The 15,043-nt window shown below is 44.5% G+C and overlaps 1 protein-coding gene across 1 annotated transcript in view; it reads right to left on the reverse strand.

Annotated features, from left to right (window-relative positions):
• The window catches only part of LOC111839010 (ATP-dependent translocase ABCB1-like), a 29,127-nt gene extending 17,713 nt beyond the window's left edge, over window positions 1-11,414 (reverse strand). The window contains exons 1-7 of the mRNA XM_072715882.1: window positions 11,369-11,414; window positions 4,788-4,869; window positions 4,502-4,637; window positions 3,738-3,792; window positions 3,487-3,637; window positions 3,194-3,272; window positions 2,900-3,091 (exon numbers count right to left, since the gene is read on the reverse strand). Of these exons, the coding sequence (XP_072571983.1) occupies window positions 2,900-3,091; window positions 3,194-3,272; window positions 3,487-3,637; window positions 3,738-3,792; window positions 4,502-4,637; window positions 4,788-4,800 (626 nt within the window). The 5' untranslated portion in view covers window positions 4,801-4,869; window positions 11,369-11,414. The remainder of the gene's footprint in view (window positions 1-2,899; window positions 3,092-3,193; window positions 3,273-3,486; window positions 3,638-3,737; window positions 3,793-4,501; window positions 4,638-4,787; window positions 4,870-11,368) is intronic.
• Window positions 11,415-15,043: the final 3,629 nt, after the last annotated feature.

The following is a 15,043-nucleotide window of genomic DNA, read 5'->3' on the forward strand; positions in this document are numbered from 1 at the left end:
CCATTGGAAGGGTACCCATAGGGGCCACTTTGACCACTGTAAGGGCACCTTATAGGGCACTGAGTCACATTCTCTCCACTAGAAGGGCACTTCATAATGGCACCCTTTTCCATTGGAAGGGTACCCATAGGGGCCACTTTGACCACTGTAAGGGCACCTTATAGGGCACTGCGTCACATTCTCTCCACTAGAAGGGCACTTCATAATGGCACCCTTTTCCATATGAAGGGTACCCATAGGGGCCACTTTGACCACTGTAAGGGCACCTTATAGGGCACTGCATCACATTCTCTCCACTAGAAGGGCACTTCATAATGGCACCCTTTTCCATTGGAAGGGTACCCATAGGGGCCACTTTGACCACTGTAAGGGCACCTTATAGGGCACTGCATCACATTCTCTCCACTAGAAGGGCACTTCATAATGGCACCCTTTTCCATATGAAGGGTACCCATAGGGGCCACTTAGACCATTGTAAGGGCACCTTATAGGGCACTGAGTCACATTCTCTCCACTAGAAGGGCACTTCATAATGGCACCCTTTTCCATATGAAGGGTACCCATAGGGGCCACTTAGACCATTGTAAGGGCACCTTATAGGGCACTGAGTCACATTCTCTCCACTAGAAGGGCACTTCATAATGGCACCCTTTTCCATATGAAGGGTACCCATAGGGGCCGCTTAGACCATCATAAGGGCACCTTATAGGGCACTGCATCACATTCTCTCCACTAGAATGGCACTTCATAATGGCACCCTTTTCCATATGAAGGGTACCCATAGGGGCCGCTTAGACCATCATAAGGGCACCTTATAGGGCACTGCATCACATTCTCTCCACTAGAAGGGCACTTCATAATGGCACCCTTTTCCATTGGAAGGGTACCCATAGGGGCCACTTTGACCACTGTAAGGGCACCTTATAGGGCACTGAGTCACATTCTCTCCACTAGAATGGCACTTCATAATGGCACCCTTTTCCATATGAAGGGTACCCATAGGGGCCACTTTGACCATTGTAAGGGCACCTTATAGGGCACTGAGTCACATTCTCTCCACTAGAAGGGCACTTCATAATGGCACCCTTTTCCATATGAAGGGTACCCATAGGGGCCACTTAGACCACTGTAAGGGCACCTTATAGGGCACTGCATCACATTCTCTCCACTAGAAGGGCACTTCATAATGGCACCCTTTTCCATTGGAAGGGTACCTATAGGGGCCGCTTAGACCATCATAAGGGCACCTTATAGGGCACTGCATCACATTCTCTCCACTAGAATGGCACTTCATAATGGCACCCTTTTCCACAGGAAGGGTACCCATAGGGGCCACTTTGACCACTGTAAGGGCACCTTATAGGGCACTGCATCACATTCTCTCCACTAGAATGGCACTTCATAATGGCACCCTTTTCCATATGAAGGGTACCCATAGGGGCCACTTAGACCATTGTAAGGGCACCTTATAGGGCACTGAGTCACATTCTCTCCACTAGAAGGGCACTTCATAATGGCACCCTTTTCCATATGAAGGGTACCCATAGGGGCCGCTTAGACCATCATAAGGGCACCTTATAGGGCACTGCATCACATTCTCTCCACTAGAAGGGCACTTCATAATGGCACCCTTTTCCACAGGAAGGGTACCCATAGGGGCCACTTTGACCACTGTAAGGGCACCTTATAGGGCACTGCATCACATTCTCTCCACTAGAATGGCACTTCATAATGGCACCCTTTTCCATATGAAGGGTACCCATAGCGGCCGCTTAGACCACTGTAAGGGCACCTTATAGGGCACTGCATCACATTCTCTCCACTAGAAGGGCACTTCATAATGGCACCCTTTTCCACAGGAAGGGTACCCATAGGGGCCACTTTGACCACTGTAAGGGCACCTTATAGGGCACTGCATCACATTCTCTCCACTAGAATGGCACTTCATAATGGCACCCTTTTCCACAGGAAGGGTACCCATAGGGGCCACTTTGACCACTGTAAGGGCACCTTATAGGGCACTGCATCACATTCTCTCCACTAGAATGGCACTTCATAATGGCACCCTTTTCCACAGGAAGGGTACCCATAGGGGCCACTTTGACCACTGTAAGGGCACCTTATAGGGCACTGCATCACATTCTCTCCACTAGAATGGCACTTCATAATGGCACCCTTTTCCACAGGAAGGGTACCCATAGGGGCCACTTTGACCACTGTAAGGGCACCTTATAGGGCACTGCATCACATTCTCTCCACTAGAAGGGCACTTCATAATGGCACCCTTTTCCACAGGAAGGGTACCCATAGGGGCCACTTTGACCACTGTAAGGGCACCTTATAGGGCACTGCATCACATTCTCTCCACTAGAATGGCACTTCATAATGGCACCCTTTTCCACAGGAAGGGTACCCATAGGGACCACTTAGACCACTGTAAGGGCACCTTATAGGGCACTGCATCACATTCTCTCCACTAGAAGGGCACTTCATAATGGCACCCTTTTCCATATGAAGGGTACCCATAGGGGCCACTTTGACCACTGTAAGGGCACCTTATAGGGCACTGCGTCACTTTCTCTCCACTAGAAGGGCACTTCATAATGGCACCCTTTTCCATTGGAAGGGTAATGTACAGTAGTCCATTGTGTGAAATGCCAACCACCTAAAATCTCTAAATGCCCCCGGCCAACCTGAGCAGTCGGGATCTGCCCCTGAAATTTACAACTGAAAAGGGCACTTTAGCAACATTTCTTCAGCCATCGGGGGACGGGGGGCACTAGTCCCCCCCTGCTCCCCCCCGATTCCATCCAGTGGCTAAAGATTAGCTCCTTTTCACTGTATTATAATTAATCTGTCTACCCAATACATACCACCAGCCTAAAACAGATACACTCACTCTGTCAGTCTGGTAATTAGCACTCCGACGTGATGTGTGTCAAACCATCCCATTTGCTGGTGGATCACTGAATGGAAGTATCTCTCACGGATCCTTTTTGTCTGTCTGGTAGCTGCCAGCAGGAAAAGCATGACTTGACATGTTCCAAGAATGAATACTGCTACTCCAGTCCCCACAAAGTAATAGGCACGACTGTGAAAGGAACAGGCAGCAGAGTTTTATATTACGTCTGTGAAGATCCTTCACCTGACAGTAGCAATGAATGCACAAGTAACATTCATCAAGGACACTTACTTGGTCATTAAAGATTCAATATCCACTCCAGGCATGGTAGGACAATTGGCAGAGCTGGCATAACTGGGAGTAAGGTTGCCTAAGGCTGATGGAGGATAAACAGACATTGGGCATCATGTTCGGCATAAAAATAAAGACTTTACTCATTGAAGCAGAAATTCCTGCAGCCATATTTTTGATTCCAGTATGACTGGCACAAGGAAAATGTCAAATTCACTCTGGAATCAAAATTCTTCATCCATGCATGCATCATCCGAACTGTGGGCTACAGGCAGGTCCCCAGAAATTCCCACCTGTAAGGTTTAAGGGTTGACCGCTCTCGACGAAGCTGTCCGTCATCTGGCCAAAGACCACACTCATGAGCGGCACAGCGACCCCATTGGCTGCGGCACAGAGTAGCCCCACAATCATTAAAATAATTTCCAAAGGTTTGGCAAAGCGGAACTGTAGCAAAGTAGGACATAAAACATATTATTACACAGATTCTGGTTTTTTTTTTCCATTTCACATAATTTCATGGAATATCACGGAATGGTTTGCTTACTAATTGGAAAAATCCAACCAGTTTCACTGGTTCCTTTGGTTCCTTTTTTTTTCTTCTAGATGAAGAAAGGAGAAGAACGTTACAAAGCAACGAAGGAAACAGGCCTCAGGCCTCTCCAGCTATACATATAGTATATGGGGACATGGCTAAGTGAGGGGAACAGCAGCATGAAGTGCCTGATGGGCCTCTGGGCTACCATGAGCTCACAGAATACCTCCATATGGACCCTAGTCTTTTTTGAGCATCACACATCCATGAGATATTCAATAATTTAATGTTTGGTGACTTAGTACTGCGTCGAATAATGAACAACTGCAAAATCTCTCGCTTCAAATGGGCTATGATCCACTGACTACTTTTTGCCCCAACCTGAGACATCCTCACAATAGCACTTGTGAAGCTCTCAGACAACTCATTAACTGCAACCTATATTATAGACAATATAATTTATCCTGTTATTTTTGCATCATACTATTTAAACCTCTATGAGATCAGTTCTGATAACTTTGTTTTAACCAGTGACCTTAAGTTTTAAGGACAGCAGTCAGAATGAAACGCCCCATTATTCACACGATAGCCCTGATTTTACCTAAAATTAAACCTACAGTGTGAATAATTGACAGTTTTATTCTGACTTGTCCTCAAATTTCTCTTTTCATAAATGAAATCATTTTGGTCAGAGCATTTCCTTTTCTATTCAAACAAAGCAAACGGAGATTGTCAGGAATTGCTTTTTTCCGTGAAAACTGGCCGTCTCCGTTTACCTAAACAATCCTTTTTTATTTGACGCCTGAGTCGGCTCCTCCGGAGGTGGGGGGTCCTTCTCATCCTCTCTGGGATTCTCGTCTTCCAGGAAGGCGTCGTTGATATAGGAATTCGCGTACACCTCGTCCTTAGAAACTAAGGAATCGAAATGTTTTTCAATAATCACATACCTTTTCAATCACAGATCCCGACAACTTCAAAATAAATGATCCTGTCAACCCGTTAGAATATTAGATACATTTAACATTTTTAGATCATTGTGTATTATGTAAATTAAAAAAATACCTTCACCGGGCATTGTGTCTGGTAGAGCTTCTTCCTCCGTTATGCTGCTTTTTTATCCTTGTAATTAAACTCCTGAAATCGACTGACAGAGGAAACATATTTGTTCTTGGGGGGCGCACATAAACGGCAACCCTTACCTCTCTACGCTGCTTTGGATAAAAATCGTCAGAAAAGAAATATTCCTGGTGATATAGTATCTAGAGGCGCTTTTCTGCGATTCAAACTAACTCCGTACCGGTCACTAAAACCGACAAAATAAATCCGTAGCAAATCCGCTACAGTAGGTTTTTATTTTGAAATTTAGGTACTGAAAATCCTTGACATACTGACATTATACATATGGCGAGTGTAATGACAGTCGTATGGCATGTAGTGAAACAATCATTACTGTAAAACTAAAATAATCCGAATTCTAGGATCAACCCATGTAAAGCAGTCGGACCAGACAACATGGTCGTGCTCTGAAGGACTGTGCTGAGCAGTTCACGGATGTCCTTGCTGATACCTTTAACATCTCCCTGGACCAAGCTGTTGTTCCCACATGCTTTAAAGTCACAACTATAATTCCTGTCCCTAAGAAGCCCCTCCCATCCAGTTATAATGACTATCACCCATAGCACTCACTTCCACCATCATGAAGTGCTTTGAGCGGCTGGTCATGCAGAACATTAAGTCCATCCTTCCCCCCTCCCATGACCCGTTTCAGTTTGCATACAGGACAAACAGGTCCACAGAAGACTCCATTTCCATTGCTCTCCATCCAGCCCTCACCCACCTGGACTGAAAGAACTCCTACAGTACGTGCGAATGCTGTTCTTAGATTTCAGTTCAGCTTCCTCAAAAAACTCCAACAGATTTGTTAAACAGGATCTACCTCTCCTATATGTTTCGTCTACATCGATGACATAATCGTCTATTCTCATTCACGTGACCAACATCTCTCTGATCTAGCAGTTGTGTTTCAGAAACTGAAGGCAGCCAACCTCAGCCTGAACATGAAGAAGTGTCATTTCTTCAAGCGGGAGCTGAAATTTCTAGGCCACATTGTTTCAGGTAGAGGCGTGGAGGTGGATCCTGTGAAGACCCAGGCTGTGACGGATTTCCCTGTGCCACAAGACGTCAAGGCCTTACAACGCTTCATTGGACTTGCGGGCTGGTACCACAAGTTCATTCCACGATTTGCCGACCTGGCCGCTCCTCTGAACCATTTGAAGAGGAAGGGAGTGGTGTGGAATTGGACTAACGAGTGTCAGGCCAGTATGGATGCCTTAAAGGAGGTTCTGAAGAGTCCGCCAATACTTGCTCAGCCCAATCTAACTTTGCCATTTCAAATATACACAGATGCTAGCGAAGTGGGTCTTGGGGCCATCCTCTCTCAGGACACATCCGAAGGTGAGCTGGTGATAGCTTATGCCTCCAGGGGGCTCCGAGGTCCTGAGCGGAATTACTCAACCTCCGAAAAAGAGTGTCTGGCAGTGGTCTGGGCTGTGGAGAAGTGGAGGCACTATCTTGAAGGCGTGGAATTTACGGTTTTCACTGACCATGCTGCGCTGTCCTGGGCCTTCAACTGTCCAAAGACCTCCTCGCGTCTCACTAGGTGGATTCTCAGGCTGCAGCAGTTCTCCTTCAAGGTCCATTATCGTAAGGGTTGCCTTAATGCTGCCCCAGACGCCCTGTCCAGGTCATTTGAGCCTCTTTGCATTCAACCATCTCCATGCCTCGTGGTCTCCTACAAAAGTCATTCAGACCTGCCTGTCACCATGGCAGAAATTGCCAAGGCTCAGGAGGATGACCATAAAATGGGTAAGCTGAGGCAGGATATCTTGCAATCACCTCCTCATTCTAACCGCATCAGCTTTGTTGTCCACCAAGGAGTGTGGTATCGTCGGGTCCCTCTCGCAGACCAAGGGGAAAAGTACCAATTGGTTGTTCCTCAGACTCTGGTTCCAGAGTTCTTAAGGTACTTCCACGATAATCCTTTAGGGGGACATCTAGGACGACTGAAGACCCTGTTGCGGGTTCTGGAGGTAGCCTGGTGGCCAAGCGTCCGGAAAGATGTGTGGGAGCATACCAAGGCCTGTCTGACATGTCAAAAGTATAAGGCTGATAACACCAAGCCATCTGGTTTTCTGCAGTCCACGATGGTAGAAGCTCCAGGGGAGATGCTGGGGGTAGACCTTATGGGTCCCTTCCCCAGAAGCAAAAAAAGAAATTCCTATCTAATGGTGGTAGTGGACTACTTCACCAAGTGGGTTGAATTATTTCCCTTAAGGGATGGAACCACCCCTCGTCTTGTCCGGATCCTCCGTGAAGAGATCTTCACCCGTTGGGGGGTGCCACAGTATCTGGTGTCAGACAGAGGATCTCAGTTTACTTCTACTCTCCTGAATGGACTCTGCAAGACATGGGGGGTAGTTCAAAAGCTCACCACCAGCTATCACCCACAAACAAATCTTACAGAACGGATTAATCGGACTGTGAAAACTATGATTGCATCCTTTGTAGGACAGCATCACAACACCTGGGACCAGTGGCTTCCGGAGTTCCGCTTTGCTGTGAATACAGCTCAACAGGAGACCACCGGAAGGACGCCTGCAGAGCTTGCTCTTGGTAGGAATCTGAAGGGCCCTCTGGAGAGGCTTATTCAGAAACCACCATCCCCTGGTCAACCAGCAGCCTACAATGTGGTGGAAAGACAGCAGAAGATGGCGGAGGAGGTTAGAAGGAGAGTAGGAATACACCAGGCCAGACAAGCTAGGTATTATAATACCCGCCGTAAAGATGCGCACTTTAGGCCGGGAGACGTAGTCTGGGTCAGGACACATCCTATCTCCAAAGCCACTGAAAAGTTCTCTGCCAAGCTAGCGCCTAGGTGGGAAGGGCCAGCAACAATTATTAAAAAATTAGGGCCAATAAATTATAAGGTCAAATGGAGTAACCCACCTGACAAACAGGATACAGTAAATGTGGTAAATATTAAAAAATATTTTGGTATCTAACTGTAGAAGCCTCTGGCTGGGGGGAGGGTCTATGTGATACCACCACATAAGTTGCAGGATTCCCTTGGGGTATATATGGCAAGATGAAAAATTAACGTAGTAATTCACCGGGTTATCCTAAATATGTTTACCCATTTTAATGGTAAAGTAATGGCCCTAAAACCTTAATACTGGTTCCTTTTTCTGTTATCCTTGGGGGGGGGTGTAGCGATCAGCTGACAGAGCAGCTGTCAAACCCCATCAGAGTCAGCTGATTGAATGGTCAGAATGACGTCCCCGGTTTTGAATGGGATAAAAAGAGGGAAGAAGACCGCTAAAAAGAGGGGTAAAACAGGGAGTCTATGGGGGACCTGTTAAAGAAACTCCTATCTTTGCAAAGAACATGAAAGTGCACGAACTTACCGGAGCCACAGGACGCAACCATCCAGAGCCGTGTTAAGCCGGTGAGACGGTTTTTGTTTATTTTCATTTTTGTGGGACTTTTTCCATTCTTTTGAAAGGGTTCGCTTTCTTTTCTTTTTTTTTTTTTGATTTTTTGCAGAACACAGGACATACTTGTATACGGTTTATCTGGACTGGTTTTGTGAGTTTTTTTCTTGTATTTTTTGTCACGGAGTTTTTTTTCTGGATTTGATTTGTTTTTTTTCTTTTCGCTGCTTCGCTGCGTTTGTGAAGATCACGGGTTATGCTGTGAAAGCGCATCGAGAACGCGCACGGATACTGGATACTGCATGCGTGTGCGCGCTCGTATGAGACTTTGGGTCCGAGAGACAGTCATTGTGTGCTGGTGAAAAGTGGAGTATTTGGGTTTGGGGAGCAATATATCTGTTGGAAAACTGTTACCCGTTTGTTTATTGATGTTTTCTCTTTGGTCTCTTTGGTAAAAGCTATCACTGTTTACTGTTGAATCGTTCCCGTTTATTTATGGTAATAATTCATAGCGGATTGTTACATATGGTGCATATTTGAGGAAGCTACTCAGGAAGTTGATGATAAGAAGGCCTATGATGTCATCTATTTAGATTTCCAAAAGGCTTTTGATGTTGTTCCCCACAAGAGGCTCTCACTTAAACTCAAAGCGACAGGTATTTTAGGAACTGTAGCGACTTGGATTGATAACTGGTTAACGGATAGGAAGCAGCGAGTAGTTATAAGAGGCTCGATGTCACAGTGGGCCTGCGTTCATAGTGGGGTACCGCAGGGTTCAATTTTAGGACCACTTTTGTTCCTAATTTACATAAATGATATAGACACCAATATATACAGTAAACTGGTGAAATTTGCAGATGACACCAAGGTGGGTGGTGTAGCAGATACTGAACTAGCGGCTCAGCAGCTACAGCGGGATCTTAATTTAATTAGTGACTGGGCTGACACCTGGCAGATGAAATTTAACATAGACAAATGTAAGGTACTCCATGTAGGGAGCAGAAATATAAAGTACAGGTATTTTATGGGACCTACTGAAATAAAGGTAGCTGATTATGAGAAAGACCTTGGTGTGTATGTTGATGCTTCCATGTCTCATTCTCGCCAGTGTGGGGAAGCAATAAAAAAGGCCAATAGGATGTTGGGGTACATCTCCAGGTGTGTGGAGTTTAAGTCAAGGGAGGTAATGCTAAGATTATACAATTCCTTGGTGAGACCTCACCTAGAATATTGTGTACAGGTTTGGTCACCATATCTTAAAAAGGACATAGCGGCCTTAGAAAAGGTGCAGCGTAGGGCCACAAGAATGATTCCTGGTCTTAGAGGAATGTCATACGAGGAAAGGTTATTTGAGCTAAATCTGTTCAGCCTCAAGCAAAGGAGACTGAGGGGGGACATGATCCAGGTCTATAAGATTCTAACAGGTTTGGATGCTGTTCAACCGAATAGTTACTTCAGCATTAGTTCAAATACAAGAACTCGTGGCCATAGGTGGAAATTAGCGGGAGAACATTTCAAACTGGATTTAAGGAAGCACTTCTTTACACAGCGTGTAGTCAGAGTATGGAATAGTCTTCCTGATAACGTAGTGCAAGCTGAATCCTTGGGTTCCTTTAAATCAGAGCTAGATAAGATTTTAACAACTCTGAGCTATTAGTTAAGTTCTCCCCAAGCGAGCTCGATGGGCCGAATGGCCTCCTCTCGTTTGTATAGTTCTTATGTTCTTATGTTCTTATGTTCAGTACAATCATTCCCCAGCAGCTAATACAGAAACTCTCTCTGTAACTGGGTGCTGGACTTTCTTACAGGGAGGCCACAAAATGTGCGGGTCAGCAATAACATCTCTAAGACCATCTCGCTGAGCACAGGGGCCCACAAGGGTGTCTGCTCAGCCCGTTGCTCTTTACCCTGCTGACCCACGATTGTGCACCAACCTACAGCTCCAACCACATTCTCAAGTTTGCGGGTGATACAACCGTGGTCGCCCTCATCACCAACAATGACGAAGGCAACTACAGGAAGGAGGGGAGCCAGCTACAGGAAGGAGGGTGGCCAACTACAGGAAGGAGGGGAGCCAACTACAGGAAGGAGGGTGGCCAACTACAGGAAGGAGGGGAGCCAACTACAGGAAGGAGGGGAGCCAACTACAGGAAGGAGGGGAGCCAACTACAGGAAGGAGGGGAGCCAACTACAGGAAGGAGGGAGGCCAACTACAGGAAGGAGGGGAGCCAACTACAGGAAGGAGGGGAGCCAACTACAGGAAGGAGGGGAGCCAACTACAGGAAGGAGGGGAGCCAACTAGTCCAGTGGTGCAAAGACAACAATCTCTTCCTGAATGTGGGCAAGACCAAAGAGATTGTGGTTGATTCCCTATGCAAACTGAGGAGAGCACGAGTCCCACCCCCTATCATGTGCTCATTCTACCGGGGCTCAATCGAGAGCATCCTCACCAGCTGCATCTCTGTGGTATGGAGGCTGCACTGCTCCCTGTAGGAAATCCCTGGAAAGCATAGTGGATGCAGCCAGCAAGGTCATCGGTGCCCCACTGCCCTCCCCCAAGGACATATTCCACACCCGCCTCAACCACAGAGCCATCAGCATTGCTGACGACTCCTCTCACCCCTTACACTCCCCCTGCAGCCCCCTCCCCTCAGGGAAAAGGTACTGGAGCCTCCGGGCTCCACAAGACTGTCCTACAGCTTCGTCCACCAAGCTGTCAGGATGCTGAACTCTGTCCACTACCACCCCACCTTGCCCCCTGCCCCTGAGCCGTAACAAGAGAGTCACTACCCACCAAGTGCCCTACTGTAGCTGCTACCATATAAAGACTCAATGTTACATCTGCTGCTGACTGTCTTTTATTTCAAAAGCTGCTCTAACATGCATCTCCTCACTTTACATCACTGTTACTGTCTTTTGCTGTTTTTGCTCCACTGACTATTGCATATTTTAAAGGTTTATTATTCTTAGTTCTATTGGTATTTATCTTTATCTTATATGTTTATACTTTTATACTTTATATCGTACTACAAAGAAGAGAGAGAAACAGATTTTGATTCCCTTGTATGTTATGGACATATAGTGAATTGACAATAAAAGGCTATTTGATTTGATTTGATTTGATAAAACAAGTAGAAAAGTATGAAAACTTACACAAAACGCCGACAGATGATCGGTGTTGAAGGCAGCGAAATATCACATTACGAAGCGTCTTTTCTAATGTTTGACAATAACGTTGGGAAACCGCGGCAGTTATATATATACTGCTGTCCTCTGACATCACATTCTTACTGTATTGTCGTGGGTCTTTTGCTACTGGAATCACAGCTGTCCCTTCACATACATATGAAGGCCACGCTATACTAATTAATATTCAGATATGAGGTGTGAACGGGCCGAGGTATGTGAAGTTAAGCACCTTAATCCGAAGCTGCTCTTGCATCACAGTTAATCTTGGTCATCTATAATTTTGATTCGCTTTATGGTTAATACATTTGTGCAATTACATTTGATAAATTGCTATGTCCCGAGCTTTTATTTTTATATTCATTTACCCAGGATTAGGTGAATAAGCAAGTATAATGCCATATTATTTACCGTATGACTTTTGAATATATAAAGAAAATAACTAATAATTCAGAATCATACGTCCCATAATAATATTTAATATAGTGGATTTATGTTACTTTCCCAGATGAACCGATATTTCAAATCCCATCTTCGCTGTGTGTGTGGAGTTTGCATTTCCTCGTTTTCCACCCGCAGTTACACTAACCGACGTAAATAAGCGCCTGTAGTCTGTGAAGGTACGTGCCATGTAATGGACCGGCATCTGGCCCACAAATAAATTAATATGTCATTTAAAATTTTATTTTAATTATTTTTAATGTGGCATTTAAATTACTATTGATACATTTGTCATTTGATTCATTATTTAAGCAATCACTTAAATCGCTATCTAGATGATTATTTAAATTACAATTTAAATGGTACCAGCAACCATTCAAATTATCTTTCAAAGTTACAAAGTTACCCATTAAACTATTGGGAGGGCTCTAAACATCGAAAGCGATCGATCTTAGCGAATACCGAACGAGAACGAACTACGTAAGTAAAGTACGAGTGAGGTTTGCGTGCGTTTCCAATAATCCTTTGTTATTGTACAATCAACGAACGAACCTTAAGTAGTACTTCGTTGGCTCCCCCCCCCCAAGGAATTTTTTTGCCCGTTCTGGCAGCGTCACCTCCTCTGCAGGATGCTGTTTGCGAACATATCCCAAACAAGCATGATTCACATAGTGTAATCTACTGGCAAGTAGATTGGATTTCATGTTAGCTCGCTACATTTTGAAAGCAGTAAAACAGGGTTAAGCTAGTACTGCCTTCATTGCCTTGGTTTGGGTTATTCGGTTATTCTTGTGATGCCAGTGTTTCCCTATGACTTCTAGTAGCCTTAAAGGCACAATTAACTAAAATACATGTTTGATATTTTACTGACTGTAATTTGAACCTACATTTTGAGCAATGTCACGATTGATAGGATCTGTAGCGGCCAATAATATAACTACCGTTAATGTAATAATTACTGCCAATAACGTACTGTAATCATTTTTCCGTTATTATGTTTAATAAAAGTCAATAATTGTGTGTTACTTTTTTGATTGAGAAAGGTTAGTACTGTATTGTTAAGTTAATTGTTACTTTATTTCATTGTGAACTGAAGACCTATTATGAATATGTCATTACATTAACGGTAGGTATTACATTACTGGCTGCTACAGGCTGTTGTAAATCTAATGCAAAAAGCATGAACGTTGGACATGCCTGAACCACACCTGATTAGGCGAAAGATGTTTTATTGCTCCCTTTCGTTTCATACCTGGTTAACGTTTACAGGAAACTTATCATTGCAATTTTCGATGTAGATTACCATTCAGACGTAAAACTGAAAATATTAAAACGCTTAGACAGAGCAGACACAGCAATTGTAGCCTTCACTCCCGTCTGCTACTGTGCTGGCAGGACATTGAACGATGGAAGCTGGAGCAGAAGTGATGGCTTTGGCTACTTTCTGGTTGATAGAAAAGAACTTGGAATTACAAGAAATAAAGTAAGAATTGTGAGGGGGGGTAATCATAATTACGATGTAGTAAGTTGTAATTCTGAAATAAAAAGTCAGAAATTTGACTTAAGTCAGAATTTGGAGATATTAAGTCAAAAGTTCGACTTATAAGTCAGAACTCTGAGATAAAAGGGTTTTTTGTTCTACTCCAGCTGGCAGAAATGGGCTTCCATACACGTGCAAATGTAAAAACCCTTGTAACTGTACCTTTTAAGGTACAGAAATGGACTCCCAAAGGTACAAACAGCATTAATGTATCATCAATGGTACTGAAATGTTCCTCAGAGTCAGTTTCTGTACCTTGAGCTTATACCTTTCCTCAGTCACGGTTTGGGAATTCTGTATCCCTGCCGTCTCCCAATGACCAGTCACCAGCAAACACCGTCTTTTGCCATCAGACTCACTACAAGGCTGGACCAGACATAAGCATCCTGTGTACTCAGGCCACTTGGTGACAATGTCTGTAAAATGTCTTTGATGGTTGCATGTCACCTGGACATTTAGGTCTAGTGCCAAGAATCCTTTTCGACAGGCGCAGGTGGGATTCAAGGGACTGCAAATGTGAATAGGGCTGAGGGCTCCATCCACTGCACCTACAATGCCAAGTATGTCTCCAATTTTAGTGTCATGTAAGGCATCCCCTCCTGCTGGACATTACATGTAGTTGTGCGCACGGTGCAACAGAAATGTGATCAATGCACAGATTTGCTGAGGCCATGTGCATCTGTAGGTCTGCAGGAATCCACCAGTGGCGGAGAAGCGGAGAGCAGTCAGAAGCTGCACGGTGCACTGAGGGCAAAACTCTGCTGTGTTCATTTCAGTTTATCCAAGGAGGCTCATTATTTCCCCCCAGGTCAGCCTGTGTTTCTCAGTGAATTGTTCATTACTGAGATGGTCCAAGGGAGTCATGACCAGCCACAAAAGGAACTTTCAGTTTCAAACGCTGTCTTCTGGTGACTTGTACAATTCTCTGCCATTGCTGGTTGTGAGGGGTGATTCACCTTCCCAGTTCAAAAGATCGTGTGACTGAACACGTCTCAAGTTTAGTTTATGGTTAGTTTATTATGTAGCCTAGCAGGGTTGTTCAGAATATATGAATTGTGCCACATTCCATTCATCAGCTGGATTTTGAACTGGCTTGGTCACACCTTATAAGATGCTGAATTGGAATGACGGTAAGAAGAATAGTAATTCATTTCTATTCAAAGCAATTCAATGCAATCATACAACACAAGAATGTCATTTAATCCAGCAAAACATAAATACATAATAGATTTACAGTCGGGACCATAAATATTTGGACACTGACACAAGTTTTACTATTTTACCTGTTTACTGAAATATATTCCAATTGAAGTTATACAATGGGCATTGACATAAAGTGTAGACTCAGATCCACATTCAAATTGGATGAAGGGTTTAGGAGTTTCAGCTCATTAACACGTGCCACCCTCTTTTTAAAGGGGCCAAAAGTAACTGGACAATTCACTTAAAAGCTATTTCATGGACAGGTGTGGGCAATTCCTTTGTCCTTTCATTATCAATTAAGCAGATAAAAGGCCTGGAGTTGATCTGAGGTGTCTTGTTTGCATTTTGAAGATTGAGGTGTGAACATACAACATCTGGTCAAAGGAACTCAGTATGCAGGTGAAACAGGCCATCCTGAGGCTGCGAAAACAGAAAAAAACAATTTGAGAAATTGCCAC

The sequence above is a fragment of the Paramormyrops kingsleyae genome, chromosome 9 (assembly GCF_048594095.1).
Source record: "Paramormyrops kingsleyae isolate MSU_618 chromosome 9, PKINGS_0.4, whole genome shotgun sequence".
Taxonomy (NCBI): domain Eukaryota; kingdom Metazoa; phylum Chordata; class Actinopteri; order Osteoglossiformes; family Mormyridae; genus Paramormyrops; species Paramormyrops kingsleyae.